The sequence below is a fragment of the Hoplias malabaricus genome, chromosome 7, assembly GCF_029633855.1.
Source record: "Hoplias malabaricus isolate fHopMal1 chromosome 7, fHopMal1.hap1, whole genome shotgun sequence".
Lineage (NCBI taxonomy): Eukaryota > Metazoa > Chordata > Actinopteri > Characiformes > Erythrinidae > Hoplias > Hoplias malabaricus.
The window spans coordinates 9,795,790-9,815,518 of record NC_089806.1 but is presented as its reverse complement, the minus strand read 5'-3'; the positions used below and the strand labels follow the sequence as shown (position 1 = coordinate 9,815,518).

Here is a 19,729-nt window from a genome sequence, read left to right as displayed (position 1 = left end):
TGTTCCTTCCTTGCGCTTTCACGCCCTGGTCCTTTCATGTGTCTGTTTTCCCCACCGTGTGCTCTTACACATGGTTCTGTTTATTATTGTTCCTGTCTCTGCCCTAGTCCCGCCTTAGCTCTGCCCTCTCGTCAGTGTCTCCTTTGTAGTCTTGCCCTCTCGTTATCAGTCCCAGGTGTTCCTTGTCAATGCTCTGTGTATATATAGTCCCTCCAATAGTGCTCCCCTGTCTTGTGTGTGCAGATGTGTGTTTCTGTGCCCCCCGTGTATTTCTGTATACATGTATCTAGCCCGGCTCATGGTTGTTTCCTGTCTGTCCTTGTTTAATCTTGTTTAGTTTAGTCTTCTCTTTATTCCATCTGTCTTGCCTGTGTTTGTTCTGTTTTGTTTCTGTTTTTGTAATAAAGTACTCCTACGTAAATAAAGTATTGCGTTTATGTCCACCTCCTTGTCTTCTCCTGCCCAACCGTGACATGCACCCAGTGATCTCAGGTAAGCTCCGTAAGCTCAAGTAAGACCCTGAACTGGATAAGGCTCACAGATAATAAATGAATGAATTAATCATTAAAAAATTCAAAATTCAAATTCAAATACTTAGCTCCACAGGGGAAAGATAGAGAGTTTCTCTATTTTACTGCAGTCACAGCCTTTACTCCTCTGGCAAGGCTTTACACTAGAGGTTAAAACATTGTTAAAAGGATGTAATTTCTTAATTAAGCCAAGTGTCCTTACAACACATAGAAACCACATAAAATCCCTGTTGGAACCTGAAGTACACTATACCCAAAGGGTATTAATAATCACTTGGTCCCCTTTTTGCTGCAGTAACAGCTTCTACTTTTCTGGGAATGCCTTACTTTATTTTGGAACATTGCTGTGTGGATATGCTGGCAGCCACAAGAGCATTAATGAGGTCAGATGTTGGTTGATCAGTTCTGGATCATAAACATCACAGAAAACAATTCCACTGCTCCACAGCCCAGTGCTGGAGGTGTGTGTGTGTGGGGGTGGCTGGTGCTTTATTGCCCTCTAGCCAACACTTGCCACTTAGCACAATGCCCTTAGGCTTATGTGCAGATGCTCAAAAGCATCCCATTTTATTTTCTGAATGAATAACTTGCAAAACAACACTCAGAAAGTGATAATCTACACAGTGTAACAAATGAACACACGTTTGGTGAAGTGTGTACTGCAATCAAATCCAGTCAGAGTTCAGCAGTAGGGCATTGCTATTCCTCTCATCTCAGAACTGACTCTCTCTACGCTGATTAACACTAGAGATGTGCTGAAATATATCCTCTTTTTATTCTGTATAAAACAGTGGGAAGATGAAAAAGAGGAGAGTTCCCCTGTCACAGACCATTAATGAGCTGGTGGTGAAGAGACAGTACTCAGCTTTACATTACTCAGGAATGTGTTGGACAATGGATTTATTTTAATGTGCAGCACCTGAAACTACGGATACTGGAAGCCTGTGCTAGCATTTCTCCTGTGGTGTTGTTATCAGTGTGTGAAGAGTGGGAGAAGAGGGTTGCATTGACAATCAACACAATGGGCAGCACTTTGAACACATTTTATAAGTGGTCAGAAACTTGTAAATAACTCATGAAAGAATAAAGTTATGTTAAAACCACACCATTGTTTTCCTTGTGAAATTCCCAATAAGTTTGATGTGTCACATGACCCTCTTCCCATTGAAAAAACAAAAGTTGGATTCAAAATGGCCGACTTCAAAATGGCCGCCATGATCACCACCCATCTTGAAAATTTTCCCCCTCCCATATACTAATGTGCTACAAACAGGAAGTTAATATCACCAACCATTCCCTTTTTATTAAGGTGTATCCATATAAATGGCCCACCCTGTAGTGTAGTTAACAAGGAATGGAAGTTTGGGTCAATATAATAGAATTACCTGCAACAATTTCCTTACTGCTGATACAGATAGATCACAGTAGTACAGATAATCTAAATATACATATGTATTGGCCTCACTATTTACCAATATAATTACATGTAATTATGTAGTAGCTACTTGTATAATTACACAAAAAAGGTAAAGGTCATGCACTTGTTTATTTACATAATCTCTGCTGCTGTAATCCATCAGTAACACTGAGACACTGCGTACATCAGCAGAAATTAGTGTTTTACATGTATGGATACTACACAGTTATTGTTGTAGTCTTGCTACACAGTTATTACAGACAATATAAATGGACCCAAGATATTTTTAGCGCACCAATCAACACATTCCAACAACTTGTCTAAACTCCACGTGTCTCAGTCCATGTGGAGATGATTAGTCATGTGTAATAGACCTGATTATGGCTTCTGACACTGTCTATAATCATGGCAACATTTAATTTGAGTTATTCTAGTTAAAGATAACAGTACACAACAACCTGAAACCTGAATATTATATCTGTATATTTGTGTGTGTGTAGTGTTGTGTTGATAAAAATTATACATATTTTTTTCACTACGTGAACTCCCTTCCACAGGTGGTGCTGTTTCAAAAAATACACTCACACTCTCTGTTCTGCAAACAATAAAGGGCTACAGAAACAGCGCTGTAATCTGTGTTTCACTACCTCCTGCTGCCATATCTAATCTTTTGAAGACGACAGCTGGGTTTATGGTTCGGTTTAGGGTTATGTTCAGGATTATGGTTAGGTTTAGCTTTAAGTGTTAGCAATAGCATTAAACAAGCACAAAACACTGTTGTTTCCACTTTTTTGGAGCTGACAGATGGTTTAATAGTTAATTTTGGGGTTAGGGTTAGTGTTAACGTAAGTTGGGTTCATGTGTTCATGTTAATTAGTCATACATTCACATGAACACAATTATGTTTAGTAGACATTGTATGGATCTTGGGAATTGTCTTTTATCTTTTAAGTGTTAACTCACTCATATCAGACAGCAATTTATGCTACATTTAGAATTCTATCAAAATTCTAATTTAAATGTGTTTTCTCTCCAAGTCTCTGTATTTACAGTTTATTAAAAGGTTTCGTATTTAATAATAAATTAAATGTACACATATTTTGTAAGCATGTTTAAAATGGGGTAAGTATTGATGAATAATATCAGAATGTCAGAATGTTATATCACACATATTATCTTCTATGTAAATCCTTTGTTTCCATGTACTAGGCCTTGTATTAATGGCTGCTAATAATTCAGTACTCAATAACATGTAGACCTTATTTTAAATTGTTTTCAAATTCTCAATTAAAAAAGAAAAACACAAAACAAAAAGAAAACCAAAAAACAACACTGTAAACACTGACTGGTTGATGAAGTGCACTGACCCGATGATGGGGTGTTTGAAGCCCAGTTTAACGCTGGCCTCCTGCATCTCCTTCTCCAGCCAGGCCTGTGGACGCACCAGATACTTCACAAACTGAGACACCCACCACACAGAGGGGTCGCCATGGAGACGTTGGAGTCGGGGCGCCAGGTCCTCCGGGATGGCTAGGGGCAGGTATGGGGGCCTGGGGTGAAGACTGTCTACTATGGGCAGCTCCACCACCTGGATATCCCGGTCATTATCTTCCCCTATATTGGAATCAGAATCAGAAAGAGACAGAGACAGTAACAATCTGAAACAAGGCAGAACCAGAGTCAACATTAAAACAGAATCAGAGTCAGAAACGGAATCAAATCAAAACTGAATCAGAATCAGAGGCAGAGTCAGAGAATCAGAAACAGTAAACAGAGTCAAAATTAAAACAGAATCAGTTTCAGAGAAAATCAAAACAGATTCAGAGTCAGAGTCAACATTAAAACAGAATCAGTGTCAGAGAAAATCAAAACAGAATCAGAGTCAGAGTCAAAATTAAAACAGAATCAGTTTCAGAGAAAATCAAAACAGAATCAGAGTCAGAGTCAACATTAAAACAGAATCAGTGTCAGAAAAAATCAAAACAGAATCAGAGTCAGAAACAGAATCAAAATTCAAAACAGAAACAAACCCAAAACAGAATCAGAAAGAGAATCAGAATCAGAGTCAGAGTCAGAATCAGAACAGTTTATTCTGATGCATTATTTATATTCCCTTGCTGCCCCCCTGTTTGGGGGGATATTTACACTAATTGTACCTTCCATGAACAATAATGTGTCTGTGCAGTGCCTCATGAGACCTCTCCCTGCCAGTTGCACAGGTGAAAGAAACCAGATGCTGAAACTTTTGGGACATCTTTTGTTTCCACACACATCCAGTGTTATGGCGTGGAGGAAGTCTTTTCACTCTGAAATCTGTAACTGAAATCTGTATTCACGCAGAAATCTGTAATAGCTGGACAGGCTGCTACTGTAATAATAACTTAGAAACAGCCCTTGTTCAGGCCTAGTCTCCAGGTCCTGTGTTGTGTGATTTCCTCGCTCTACTGCACCTGATTCCACTGTCCTCCTCAGGTTTAATAGGGTGTAATAGTGTGTTTGAGCAGGAGAATGAGAAAAGCGTGCTGGACCTAGACTTTCTGGCACTGCCTAAGCCCTTATTCACCAATAAGGCCGAGTATTTCCACATCCTGAAGTGATTAATACCTCTATAAAGCACATATGGAACATTAAATCATGGGAGGCTAAAAGCTGCTGTGTTTAGATTTGACCTCGTCCCTTGGGAACACTGTGGCGGAATATAAAATCCATACAGCAGATATAAAGCCAAATGCTCAATATATCACCCTCCGCTCGTAACGCCACAATGCTGATGAGTCCTACACTATTTAAATACACTATTTAAAGCGCTTAAGCAGGATTTCCACAGAACTGCACAGTCAGCTGGAGGGAGGGCTAATCACACCATTTGTATGGCAGGGAGTGAGCGAGAGAGAAAGAGAGAAAGATAGAAGGAGAGAAGGGAGTAAGGGAAAGAAGAAAGATAGAGCGGGAGGATGATTTGGAGAGAGAGAGAGAGAGAGAGAGAGAAAGAGAGAGAGTGATGGGGAGTTTTATCAATGATATCCTCAAAGCTTGCTGGCAGAAAGTTTCTGCAAGTCACTGAATATTACACTGCAAGGTGACATCCTCTTTCATTCTCTCTCTCTCTCTCTCTCTCTCTCTCTCTCTTTCTTCATCCATCTCTCTTGTCTCCACCTCTCTTAGGGCTTGACTGTGAGAAGCACATGGCTGGGAGCAAAGGTCTGTTTGAAACTGATTAAGAAGGTCACTTAACTTCTCAGGAGAGAGAGAGAGAACTGGTCTAGAACTGGTTGATATGGTAAAAATATACCATCGTTATATCTGGCCCACAACCTAGTGCTCGGGGGCTTTATATCCCTCTGTCCCACACTTGCTTGTTTTTTTTTTTTCCAATATAATAAGGTTATTATCTTAGCCTTGTCTGAGCTGATACAGAACGTCCCGTTCTATTGGTCGGTGCGTACAGCGGAATGTCTGTTTCAGCACTGGGTGAAACTCAGTAGAAAAGGTACGCACAAACTTTTGCTACACATTATGAAGGATACATCAATCCCATCCTTGAAATCTCAGAGTGTAGGCCCCATTTCCCGGCTGTATTCCAAGGACAGGATTGGAACAGCCTTGACATAACAGTGGATAAAATGCAAGCTACCTCGGCTGCAGCCTTGGCTTTGAGATGCAGCGTTTAGTTCACTGCATAAACCAGACCAACACACAGCATACAGCTTCTCTTCTAATTACGCCTCTCTTACACAGCAGCGCCGGCTCTTAGAACTCAATCAGGAGCCGGGGAAGTAACCTCTTGTGAGGAGGGTTCTCGCTACAGAAGGGGGTCTAGAAGCGAACAGCAGCCAAACTGAGGCACCACAAATGAGCGGGGCCTCTGAGCACAAAGAGCAGGGCACGCGGGAACATGCTCCGAATTTAAATTGGGCAAGGCATCAAATATTTAACGGCAGAAAATATTCCCGGGTCCTGCTGTACTTATATAAGAACACTGGCAGCTCATGCAAGAGAGAGAGGGACAGAGAGAGAGAGAGAGAGAGATTTTTTTCTCCAGGCTTGAGCACTTCTGGCGAAGTGTCTCCGATAAGCGACTCCCCCAGCCGCGTTAATGAGGAAACAAAGTGCAGAGAAAATTTCAGCTTGTCCTCAAACCACACCAATAACTTACTGTCTACTGTACCCACTGTCTGGAGAAGGTCTACTGTTCATCTTAATGGAACCGAGCATTTCTATTGGCACTTTTTCACGGCATGGTACCTACACTACGAGGCTTGACTGGAACCTCCTCTGCTTTTTTGCTTTTCCGTTTGGCTAAATTTGGTACTTGGTCCTTGGAACAGGGTACTATTTTTAGAACCTGCTCACTCCAAGTAGGTTCCAAACTGTAGGAGCTCAATGACTGCTGAGGTCACAGTCTGAAAACGGGTGGGGGGAAAAACACAAGCCCAGTAACCCATCGAAGTTCTAAGTTTAGCGCTGAGTTTTTGTTAAAAGAGAGAGGAAAATAGCTGTAAACAGACAAAATTCTCAGAAAATACTTCACTCGACTTTGTGTTCACAGGTATATGGCTTTATCCTCTAAATATGTGTGGTTTGAGCCTCAGTTCGCTGAAAAATCTGCTGTGGTGTGCTAAACGACAAATGCCTGTTAGCACCAGCTGTGCTTCTAAACAGTGTAGAACTGCCTTATTTCAGCCTTCAGCACCAGTCGCTGAAATTTGCTTTCTCTCAGAAATGGGTTTTTATCGTCAACACGTGTGTCGTGTGCACGGTCGGACTGTGTTTAGCTAAATTCACTTGACTTTGTGCTCACAGATATCAGGCTCAGCGCAACCTGACAGACATGTTGAGACGGTATGACGGTATGAAAAATGTGGACACCGCCCATCCCTACTGTCAATCATGATGAAATACAGACATCCAGCCAAACCAGGCAACTGAACAATGTCCAAGCTACAGCAGAGATGACATTTGTATTTATCCAACTCACAGCAGCAGCTTGAAAATTACAGCACGTCTTGTGAAGAGGTTCAAACGCTCCTTGGATCGGTGGCTGATGAAAAACTCCACTGAGAGCTGGATGGTGCAACAAAGAAAGAAAAAACTCTACTGATCTGTCTGAACTAATGTGTTGCAAAGTTGTATTCAGTGCCCCCCCAAAAAATCGTCGCTGTCCAATTAAAAACATGTATCTCAATTGTATCTCAACTTTACAGGTGAAGGAAACAAACGTTCATTCTATGAAAGAAAACAGATTTATTCCAAGTCTTTTTTAAGCATTGGTATAGTTCCTGTCATAACATTTTTACACAATGTGAAGGACAGCTGCTGTGTTCAAAATAAAGTGAAAATCCACAAAAATTTAGATACATGTTTTTAATTGGAGAGCGATGAAATACATGATGAGTAAACAACGCTTAACATTACCACTGCTTTTGTGGTTTCCAGAACCCACTGATCCTATTAGAGATGGTAATTTGTGACATAACCAACTTCACTTGTGGGTGGAAGAATAATCACGTGCCATGTCCCAAGTAGAGTTGGGTAGAGTAGGTAACAATCTTTACCACACACCAAAACACCACTCACTACTCTCCACAGACTGTGAACCCCAAATAGCTCCCCCTCCCCCACAGTTAGCAACATCAGCCTCATTAGCTCCACTGCAAAACCTAAAGACATCATCACGTCATCATCACGTCTTGGCTGAGGGTCTACAATGTGGGAAGGGGTGGAGAAACTGGGACGATTTTGCTGAACTGTGGATTTAATAAAGTGTGCAGGTGCAGGTGCCGGTGGAAACTTCAGATAAAGCTCTGAACATTGCTGTGAGAGCAGGTCACACACGTTCACACTTTGCTAACACAAGAGTTGTTCTTTTCTTTGGCAGTTCAGACGAGGATCCGTCTCCTCTGAGAGCTACTGCTCAGAGATATGAATTAGAGCACCATACCAAAGGCATGAAAGAGTGAGAGAGAGCATGCAGAGGACAAAGAATGAAAGGCAGAGAACACAGGGAAGACTGTGAAAGAAAGATATGTGGAATACTAAAAGACGAAGAAAGCAGAGAGAGAGAGAGAGAGAGAGAGAGAGAGAGAGATTGTAGAGTCCACGGAGACCTATTGAAATCATTCTGAAGTAGAAGATGATACCTAAAATATCATGGCAAATAAAAAAAGTCCCAACCTACTTAACACCTCTATTCTGTCCCACAGAATCTCTGCTATTCTCAGAGCACCCAGTCCTATACTGTTTAAAGTATACCACCCCAAGGACAATGGAAAAAACACCGCAGTGAAGCTGAAAGACACTACCCTCAGTGATAGTGAATGGTACCATCACAATGATAGTAAAAGGTATGACTCCAGTGACGACCACGAATCAAACCTCATCACCACTCACCTGACCAGTGTCCGGTGGTTGCTCCGGTTCGGTCAGTGCAGGTGTCACTGACCGGTCTGAACACCGTCTCCCAGCCGCTGTTAGCGTAGCGCCAGTTGTGTGACTCGAGGATGAGCGTGCGCTGGGTACCATACGCGATCATGAAGCAGTACACCACATGATGAAGCTGGCAGCCGTAACCACACCCTTTATTAATGTTACACACCAGCTTCCTGGCCTTACTGCAGTCCGGGGGATTCTGGGAGAAACCAGGAAGAAAGAATATTACCATTATAAAAGCTCCACAAACTCATGTCGGTTGTTTTGTAAATATCACCCCATCATCAGAACTGTAACCCAGTAAACAAGGAACGTCCCTGGACTTTCAAAATAGGTCTAAAAGTAGTCTGTCCATCAAGGACATATTTTAAACGTCAATGGACGTCCAAAATCCATCTTAATAAGTTAGTTAAGTGGTGACCAATCGATAACGTCAGTGGACGTCCAAAACGCGTTTTATACAAGTAATTTATTTCTGGACCAATTAATAACGTCAATGGACGTCCAAAATACGTCTAATAGTCGTCTTTTCAATGTCTGTGTTTGGACGTCTTTTCAACTTTCATTTTCAACCTTAAGAGAACGTTGATTAGACGGCAGTCATTACGTTATTTCAACGTTGAATCAATGGCTAATTGTTTACTGGGAAAGCATTTCCCATTTCACAGAGCTCCAATGTGCAACGCTGGTGGTCTTTATACCCCCTCTGTCTAGCACTGGGAATGGTAAACTGCAGTTGGGCTCCCCCTACAGTCACAGTGTAGCACTTTTACAGTGTACTCTGTCCTAAAATCAAGAGGGTGGGAGACGAAGAAAAGAGGTGGTTTCCTACCCTCCTCAAAAGCTACATAGTGCAATTTCTGCAGTGTTGAGTCTGGAGTAGTCACAGCAGAGGCACTATTCTGCCTATTACAGGTCTGTGAAGCTTCACAATGATTTAGAAGCTGTAATGTTATGGTAAATATATTGAGCTGTGTTCCTATAAAGGAGGCAAAAATTTGGAAGTTCTAAGAGGTGCCCATGAGGCCTGGTGGTTAGGGAACTGGGCTTGTAAGGAGCCGGTAGAACATGACTGAAGTGTCCTTGAGCAACTGCACCCCAGGCGCCAGGGCTAGGGCTGCCCACCACTCCAGTCATGTATGCTCACTGCCCCCTAGTAGTGTGTGTGTAAATGTGTGTTTCACTACACGGATTGGGTTAAATGTGGAGAACAAATTCCACTGTGTGCAAACAGAGTTGCCAATACAGTGACATTTAATTCTAATGAATGTTTGGACATAGGGGGCCTAATTTATCAAAGCAGTGTAAGTGGTCATAAAACGAGTGCATACAAAGTTCACCGACTTGACATTCATCTCACAATGCTTTGAATTTCATATGTTTCATTGGCTCACTGCCGATTCGCAATAATTAGGGCATGCTCTATGTAAATGACATGCAAATGAGGCCTTGTGGGTGGAGCCTGAGTTCAGACACTGAAGATGATTAGTCCACTGTGCTCAAACCTCTTGTTCCCACGTGGTAAGAAAGTTTCATGAAAAGAGTTGATACATCATTCATCGCATTCAAATCTGCACGCTCTCTTACACAACTTTGTAGAATGAGGGTCGCAGTGTGTGTGATACACACGTGGGGCACGTGCTCAGTGTTTTGTGGCTGATGTGGATAACTCCGCAGTAAGTGGTGTGGTGTTGATGTTGGAGTCTCACGCGCATCACTCTCCACCATCGCATGAACCTCACCGCTTCTGTTTGTTTTCAAACAGAGGTGCAATGGCTTCTCCTCTTAATTAAAGCGTAATGCTTCGGGTGTGTAGCTGAGCGCAATGACGGCTAAAGTGTGTGTTTGCGGAAGAGGCTGAAAGTGCTGTGTCGGCAGCACAGTGAGCCTGAGTGGCTTAGCGTCGCCTTCATTACAGCTCCACTGTCTCATCAAATAAACCCTCAGCGCTTATTCCCAGCTTAGAGCTAATGAAGCACTCCTTCAGATATCATTCAGAATGAAAAGCAAAGGGAAATATGTTAAACTATGTGACTCAGCCTGACGCTGATGGGAAAGAATAAACGTGAAGTGAAAACGTAGTTGGTATTAAAAGATAAAACAGGCACTGAATGCTATATTGGATCCCTGTGAACGAATACTGCACAAAATAGTGTTGGTTAATCATTTCTGTGATACTAGAATTGGGAAAATGGAAATGACATCATATGTCCTGCTCTGTGATTGGTCACACTGCTGTCTTTAGAGGTTAATCATTTTTATTTTAGACCAAAACAACATCAGGAATTGAAGAATAAAGCTGTACATGCTTCATTTCCTGTACTGATATATGTTGGATGTCCTACACGCTGTTCTAGAAGTTACTCAGTATGTAATTTTGTTTATGAAATCAAGCACTTAGCCATGTATTCTGCCTTAACAAACAATTGTGAAAGTATAGGTCATTCTAAAGTGATCACTGAATTCAAGTGTGGTAGTGTAATAGCATGATACTTTTGCAACAAGTGAGTTTGTGAAATGTCTTCCCACATAGACATTCCGTGATCAACTGTGAGTGCTATTATTGAAAAGTGGAAGTGTTTAGGAACCACAGCAACTCAGCCACATAGTGACAGACCATGTAAAGTTGGGTGAGTCCCAGAGTGCAGTGTGTAAAAGTCACCAATGCTCTGCTGACACACTAACTGCAGATTTCCAAACCCATTAACATCAGCACAAGAAGTTTCATGGCATGAGTTTCCATGGAGTGAGCAAGCCTTACATCATCAAGCACAATGCTACGTGATGGATGGAGTGGTGGTAAGCTTTGTGTACAATTCTGGGGAACTGGAAGCTTGTTCTTTAGAGAGGTGAATCATGCATTTCTATCTGCCAGACTGCACAAAACAAGGTCCACAAAGGAGTTTGGAGTAAAAGAACTTGACTTGGCCTGCACAGAGCCCTGGTCTCAACCCCACTGAACAACTTTAGGATGAACTGGAATGGAGATTACAAGTCAAGCCTTCTCGTCCATCATCAGCGTCTGACTTCACAAGTGCTCTTCTGATTGAATGGGCAAGAATTTCCACAGACACAATCCAAAATCTTGTAGGAAATGCCTTTGTAGAAGAACGGAAGCTGTTATAGCTGCTGAAAATATCTTAAATATAAAGGTTCTGCAAAGGGTTCTTTGAATGATGCCATAGGAGAACCATTTTGTCTCCACAAAGAACTATTTTTGAGTGTGAAGAACCTTGTAAAGTTATTAACAAAACGGGTCTTTACGGAACCAATAATGGTTCTTCTATGGTAGTGATCAAACAACCCTTTGTATCACCTTTATTTTGAAGAGTGCAGGCTACTCTACCCATCTCTACCTTTCAGTCTCAGACTACTTGTGTACCTGTAGGTAGGATATCCTATTCTGTACAAGGATGGACAGATCCTTGGCCTCTTTCTCCCTCCACTCTCCAGCTCCATCCGCTTGGCTGAGGTAGTGCAGGTCGGTCATGATGGACCTAGAAAAGAGAAACGAACATGAAACATAATGTAATCCTTATTTTGTCTCCAGCACTCACTGTTGCATCATTGTCCACTTCACATCTTGTGTTTCATTGCAGTGTAATATTGGTTTACAGGAATGATCACTGATCAGAGATGATGCACAGTGTTGTTATTTATGTAGGTGGAGCTTTGATTACATTCAGTCACATATTGAGTATGATCTAATGTATCAGTTTTGTTTTGTACGTGACAAAGTAGAACATCAGTGCAGCGTAAAAGCTGTTCTTTAGCCATTGTTGTATAACAAGCATTAGTACAGTTTTCGGAAGTCGTTATATTTATGAACTGATGACTATATCCATATGGATGATGTAATTTTTTTGTCTGATACTGTAAGACTGTGTTTTCAGTCAGTGCTGTACATGGTAGACTGTGTTTGGAGTTGCCTGAATGTAAAGGGGGAGAGAAAGAACGAAAGAGAGGGAGGAAAAAAAGACAGTCTTCTATTACTTCTTTCTAATAAACACTGCAGTTGAAATTTGACTGAAGTTCAGCTTCACCGCACTGTTCCCACCCTTACTCATTATTCATTACTCTCCACAGAATTTAAAAGCTTAACCCAAAGACAGCTGGGACAGTTTTAGCCCAAGGGTCCACTCTCCGAGGTGTTCTTTGTGGCCTGGTGCTATAAACAACAAACACAGACAGGTTACATTACAACCCAACAGCCTTTATCACCGGTGTACATCACCCCAGAGCAGACTGTTCAGACATCAGCGCCTGAATATCTGCTCTAATGTGCGGAGGCTCTTGGGTTTGGAACTGAGGAGGTGGAGACAGGAGCCAGAAACGAAAATGAGAATGAGAACCAGAATCACAGGCCTCTGGCTCTGTATCAGATTGAATCTCAACAAGAACAGCCCTGACACAGCACTGGACTCTGAGTGACCAGCCAATTACAGCTGTAATAGAGGGACAATTACTGATCCATTACCTATTAATCAATATATCAGCAGGCAGAAAAGACAGAGAGAGAGAGAGAGATAGTGAGGGAGAAGGAAATGAAAAGAACTCAGCAAAACTACAAGAATACAGAGAATGTGAGAACTGAGAATGGGTGACCGAGAGCAAAACAATATATTACATTTGTATGGTGTAAAAATTAATGCAGTACGTGTCCAAAAATGTAATTTATCATTCGCTGCCTGCGTACGAGTCCAAAACAAGAAGCGTTCTTTAGTTGCACAGCAGAACTGCGAGGCTAATGAAGCATATACATTGGTCCGGTGCGACAACACAACTCAACAGATCCCATTCGTTTTAATGGGAAAGCATTGGCTCCATCAGTCATGGCCACAGTGTGTTTGATGGGTCCAGCACATTGAGTTTGGGGGATGCTGTGCTGTGAAAAGTTGAGTCTATCTGAACTATATGCAAATGTACCCCCTGCCAAAGCAATACGTGTATCCAGTCAGAAGATAGATGGTGTTTGGTTCGATTAGTGTCCACGGTGCAATGTATGAAATACTGGAACTGTTTCAAATGTTCTGGCTCCACATGGAGGAACCTGGTGAACACAGAGAGGCCAGTGGAGTCTTCTCTGCAGGTGGAGGAGAGGAATAACCTACATATTTACACTCAGCTTCAGAGGCTCCAAGATTCAAAATAAAGTCAAAACGATTCAAAATTCACAGCATTCATAAAGTAAAAATGCACTTAACAGTAGAAAACGACTTGTTCACTCCCACACAAGGCCAGCTGAAGGGTATGCGCTTGTGTTTGTTGTGTTATAAACCAAAAAATACAGTGTAAGACTGCGAGAATCCTTTGTGTGTGGGTTGTTAGACTTTACCACACCCTACACTGTTGTTAAACATTATTCTTATTTTTACATTTACTACATTTTTAAAGAGACCAGTTTGGACATACAAGTTTTTGTTCTAACAGTGATGGCACGTAAAACACATTAGAGGTGGATTTACCCTTCACTTTTTAAACTAGCCTTCTAAGGCTTCTAAACTGGACACCCTTCTCAGGGGCAACAAACTGTAACTGTTCTAGGGCACTCATGGCACAGGGGACTAGATCTAGTTCTTTGTACTAATCACCAATAAACGCATCTCTTCCCAGGAGGGAGCTAAAGCCCAGGAATGTGGGTCCTGCTTGTGAAGCCCTCAGAGATCCTCTGGATTGCACATTCTTACAAAAATTAGGACTTCATCAGCTCGAAACTGCATTCCAAAGATATAATTCCTTTTGATCCCATAGACAGAAATTGACTACACATCTTTTAAATCAGGCTTAATTATGAAATAGCAGATTTAAATGATTATTTATATTATTATTATTGATCATTTTCTTGTTCTTTAATCATTTTGACATTTCCTGATAAATAAGTGATGGTTTCTGTTTACTCAGGAGGGAGGGAAACTAGCCAAGCTGAGGTCAGCAAGAACTGTGAAACTCTGAACTCGACTGAGGATATTATGAGGCCTTGGAAGGAGCACTTTAAGGAGCCCCTAAACTTGAGAGACATATGTGCTATGAAGGGGGTAGAGGCAGAAGTGTCTGGGTTGTAGAGTTTAGTTAGATAGCTCTGCAGTGGCAAGGCTTTGGGATGGGATTAGATTTGCCTGGAACTGCTGAAGGTGTTGATAACATGGGGCCATAGGGAACAGTGCCTTTGGATTGGTAAAGTGGGCGATGGTTTCAATGTTTTTTTTTTTTTTTCAATTATTGAGGGGTATGATACTTCTCAGTCTCTCTGAGAAAGTCTATGTCAGCAACCTGGAAAGAAGAATCTGTCTGCTACCAGAACCCAGGCTTCAGGGTTTTTGCTTCTCCGTTCCATGTGTGTTTTGTGGATTTGGAGAAAGTGTGGGACCACATTCCCCGAGTGATTCTGTGGGGCGTGCTCTGGGAGTATGGGTTACCAAGGTCATTCAGGCGAGCTGTTCGGTCCTCTTGGGGTGTGAGTTGGTTTCGTATTCTCAGCAGCGAGTCAAGCTTGTTAAGTGTGGATATTGGACTCAGTCAGGGTTGTGCCTTGTCTCCACTCCTGTTCCTGAGAGAGTGGTAAGGTGCAGTCTGGGACAGGAGGGCTTCCACCAGTGGGCTAAGAAGGTCTCATCACTGCTATTTGCAGATGATGGTCACCTCCTTGGCATCTTGGTGTGGACAAGGACCGCAGTCATCTTAGATGTATGCCGACAGTTGCTGTTGAGTCATGCCATTTGGATTATGTAATGCTTCACTATTTCAGCTGTTATTGAGGTGAAAGGTTCCTACAACTTCTTTTTGTTCCATTGTATCCTGCACAATTGTTCATATCACACTGTAACCTACTGCTACATATTTGTTTATTTTACATTGCTCAGACCCTTTACAGTGTCACGCACTTGTCCTGTCATGCTTGTTTTCCCTGCCATGTGGCTCTGTTTATTATTGTTCATGTCTCTGCCCTAGTCCCGCCTTTGTTCCTCCTCCTCCTCATTAGTGTCCTCGTCAGTGTTATTTGTAATCCTGCCCCCTTGTTATCAGTCTCAGGTGTCCCTTGTCTGTGTATTTAAGTTCCCTTGTCTCACTTCCTCTTGTCGGACATTCAATTCCTGTCATTGTGTTGCCCAGTCTAGTCTGTCTCTGCTGTTTTTCATTTGCAATGTCATGTTGTTTACAAGTCTGTCTCCGCTGTTTCACTGTTGTCGTGTTGCTCCCAAGTCTGTCTGTCTCTGCTGATCCTCGTTTCGGTTAGTTATCTGTTTAGATCTCTCTGTTTAGCTCTCTGTTCAGTGTTAGTCTGTTTAGCTCTCTAGTCTGTCTGTCCCGTTTGCTCTAGCTCTCCGTGTTGTAGTTTAGTTTGTTTAGCTCTCTTTGTCTAAGTCTCTGTTAGCACCTTATGTCTTTTTGTCAAAGTCTGTCTGTCTGTATCTGTTTTGTTATCTTTCCTTTCTAAAAATAAAATGTTCGCTGTGTTTTAACAAGTGCTTCCACCTCCGTCAGTCCGCCCTGCGATCCTGACATACAGCACTCTTTCACCTGGAGCTGTTATATCTGCACCTCTCTGGTTTCATTCTAATCGTTTTTTAATTATTGTTTATGTTACGTTACCCTGAAGACCTCCTGATCTACGCCTGTACATTAGAAGCCTTCTGCTCTCCTGCGAACCCTGATAATCAGCCTCCTGATGTGGACAAATTCCAGATTCCTGGGCCAAGTTTTGGAACCTGATAATGAGGAAACAGACCCCAGATGCCAGCCAAGTTCTGGCAGGGCAGCCTTCCATCATTTTAAAGCCTCCTAGCACAGTCTCTCCTAGGACAGACCCTCGTCCTTACTTTTTTTCTACCCTTCCAGGTGCCAGAAGGCCAGCCAGCGAGGTGTCCAGAACAGCTCCAGGATTTTGACTTCCATGTCCAACATCAAGCTTGATGCTAACTCCTATTGCTCCTGGGAAACAGAATGCTGTTGGTATTGCCTCAGGTTACAACTGACAACTTACTGCTGTGGAAGTCGTTACAGGTCACGTAGCAGGGCAGGAAACTGCTGTAATGTTCACAACTTGTTAGACACTTGTACATCCAACATTTCTTCTGAAATCAAGTGTATTCACAGGAAGTATATACCTCTTTGCTGAAGTAGCAGTTTCTAGCCTTTACAGTAGATGGTGGAATGACTAGGGGGTGTCTGTCTGTGAGGAGTGTGGTGGGTTCTCCCTGTGTCTGCGTGGGTTTCCTCCGGGTGACTGTCTGTGAGGAGTGTGTTGTGTTTTCCCTGTGTCCGCGTGGGTTTACTCCGGGTGACTGTCTGTGAGGAGTGTGGTGTGTTCTCTCTGTGTCTGTGTGGGTTTCCTCCGGGTGACTGTCTGTGAGGAGTGTGGTGTGTTCTCTCTGTGTCTGTGTGGGTTTCCTCCGGGTGACTGTCTGTGAGGAGTGTGGTGTGTTCTCCCTGTGTCCGCATGGGTTTCCTCCGGGTGACTGTCTGTGAGGAGTGTGGTGTGTTCTCTCTGTGTCTGTGTGGGTTTCCTCCGGGTGACTGTCTGTGAGGAGTGTGGTGTGTTCTCCCTGTGTCTGTGTGGGTTTCCTCCGGGTGACTGTCTGTGAGGAGTGTGGTGTGTTCTCCCTGTGTCTGCGTGGGTTTACTCCGGGTGACTGTCTGTGAGGAGTGTGGTGTGTTCTCTCTGTGTCTGCGTGGGTTTACTCCGGATGACTGTGTGAGGAGTGTGGTGTGTTCTCTCTGTGTCCGCATGGGTTTCCTCCGGGTGACTGTCTGTGAGGAGTGTGGTGTGTTCTCCCTGTGTCTGCGTGGGTTTCCTCCGGGTGACTGTCTGTGAGGAGTGTGGTGTGTTCTCCCTGTGTCTGTGTGGGTTTCCTCCGGGTGACTGTCTGTGAGGAGTGTGGTGTGTTCTCCCTGTGTCCGTGTGGGTTTCCTCCGGGTGACTGTCTGTGAGGAGTGTGGTGTGTTCTCCTTGTGTCTGTGTGGGTTTCCTCCAGGTGCTCCGGTTTCCTCCCACAGTCCAAAAACACACGTTGGTAGGTGAATTGGCGACTTGGAAGATAGGTGTCCATAAGTTTGAGTGTGTGTATCTAGCCACTACTTTTTATCAGATATCAGATTTATCAGCTTAAAAACACCAGCAACAAAACTAAATGATGAATTCCACATTTCAGTTCTGGCATTACTGGCATCTTTGGATCAGTATGCGCATGCCATTCTCTTGCAGCTTGAAAAGTGCCATGAATGTACAGATTGCAACTATAGACATTGCCTTTGCGGTTATATTACACAGCACGACTGAATTCATTCAAAGAAAAGTGTACATAAAAGTGCTGTCTTTGTGTTCATAGTGTCATGTTACAGTAAGGTCACAGCACCAGCAAAATAAGTGTGTGCTACATTTCAAGACGCTTGTCATTTCCAGAACAGATCTAGTGGAAGTGCTGTATAATTCTGAGTTATTTCACTCGTCTTTGTACTGCTGGAAGACTCTGCTGTTCCGCTCTCATTTCACTGATGTTATTACCCACTTTACATGTGAGAATATTCTGTTCAAATATCAGAAAACACTCATAATTACAACAGGACTAAACTGAAGTGGAGACAGATCGAGCGTCACAAGCGGAACCATATCTTCCACATGGGAAACTGATTACATGCATGGTTTTTACATGGCTATTTCATAGGCTGTTCATGTGTAAGTACATGTTATTACAATAAGATATATGAACCTAGTAGAACGTCTTAGGCAATTTGGAATTACAGTCCTGTAACACTGGACATATCCAAGTTAATTATATGTTAAATGAATATGTTTTTATTTACATGCAATTAATTATGGGGGCACCTCATTATGCAACTATAGGTCATAAGTAAATACTGTTTTTTTTTTTGTGTGTGTGCGTGTTTGTGTGTGTGTGTGAGTGCGAGAGAGAGAGATAGAGAGAGAGAGAGAGACCTTTGCTGGTGTCCCAGGTCCTGCAGCAGGATGTCAGTGTGTTTTTGCAGCACGGCTGGATCCACATGGCTCAGTTTCTTCACTTCACTCCGAACAAAATACCACAGCTCCCTCACTCCCTTCTCCACCTTCCTCCTGTACTCCTCCTGCTCTCGACCCGGGCCGGCTTCACAGAGAGAGTGAAAGAGAGAGAGAGAGATAAAAGAGAGTGAGAGAGGGAGAAAGAGAGATTAAGAGCGAGAGAGAGAAAGAGAGAGAGAGAGAGAAAAAGAGATAAAGAGAGAGTGAGAGCAAGAGAGAGAGAAAGAGAGAGAGAGAGAGAAAAAGAGATAAAGAGAGAGTGAGAGCAAGAGAGAGAGAAAGAGAGAGAGAGAGAGAAAAAGAGAGAGAGTGAGAGCGAGAGAAAGAGAGAGCGAGAGAAAGAGAGTGAGAGAGAGATAGAAAGAGAGAGATAAAGAGAGAGTGAGAGAGAGAGATAGTGAGAGAGAGAGACAGAGAGAGAGAGAGAGAGAGAGAGCGAGAGAGAAAGAGAGAGAGACAGAGAGCGAGAGAGAGAGAGAGAAAGAGAGAGAGACAGAGCGAGAGAGAGAGAGAGAGAGAGAGAGAAAGAGAGAGAGAGAGAGAGCGAGAGAGAGAGAGACAGAGCGAGAGAGAGAGAGCGAGAGAGAGAGAGACAGAGCGAGAGAGAGAGAGAGAGAGAGAGAGAGAGAGAGAAAGAGAGAGAGAGAGAGAGACAGAGAGCGAGAGAGAGAGAGAGACACAGAGAGAGAGAGAGAGAGAGAGAGAGAGAGAGAGAGAGAGAGAAAGAGAGAGAGAGAGACAGAGAGCGAGAGAGTGAGAGACAGAGCGAGAGAGAGAGAGAGAGAGAGAGAGAGAGAGAGAAAGAGAGAGAGAGAGAGACAGAGAGCGAGAGAGTGAGAGACAGAGCGAGAGAGAGAGAGAGAGAGAGAGAGAGAGAGAGAGACAGAGAGAGAGAGAGAGAGAGAGTAAATAAAAATGAATGTTAGTTACTTGATGGTGGCCTGGACGCATTCCTTTAATTCCTTTTTTGTTTTAATTTAATTCCAGGTGGAGATAAAGACTCACTCTCACACACACCCCCACACACACTTACCATCTCCAAACAGTCTCTGGTAGCTGTTTATTTTCTGCTTTGCTCGACTCAGCTGTTCCTCTAAAGAGCGCAGTCTTCCTGCAGAGACTGGACCGTCCGACTGGCCTTCAGGTATCCTACACACACACACACACACACACACACACGGTCAGGTGACTTTCACCTTACATGATGTTAATGGGGAACAGAATAAAGGTGAGAAATGACTAAGACAAGAAAAGAAAGAAAGAGAAAAATGAATAGAATGATTAGAAAAGAGAGAAGAGGAAAGAGATGGAGTTGGAGGCTGTAAAAGATGAGAATCG

The 19,729-nt window shown here is 42.9% G+C and overlaps 1 protein-coding gene across 1 annotated transcript in view; it reads right to left on the bottom strand.

The window, feature by feature from the left end:
• fut8b (fucosyltransferase 8b (alpha (1,6) fucosyltransferase)) overlaps positions 1 to 19,729 on the bottom strand; it is a 155,295-nt gene that overhangs the window by 10,960 nt on the left and 124,606 nt on the right. Inside the window, exons 3-7 of the mRNA XM_066677558.1 lie at positions 19,425 to 19,540; positions 18,311 to 18,476; positions 11,759 to 11,873; positions 8,338 to 8,575; positions 3,315 to 3,561 (exon numbers count right to left, since the gene is read on the bottom strand). Of these exons, the coding sequence (XP_066533655.1) occupies positions 3,315 to 3,561; positions 8,338 to 8,575; positions 11,759 to 11,873; positions 18,311 to 18,476; positions 19,425 to 19,540 (882 nt within the window). The remainder of the gene's footprint in view (positions 1 to 3,314; positions 3,562 to 8,337; positions 8,576 to 11,758; positions 11,874 to 18,310; positions 18,477 to 19,424; positions 19,541 to 19,729) is intronic.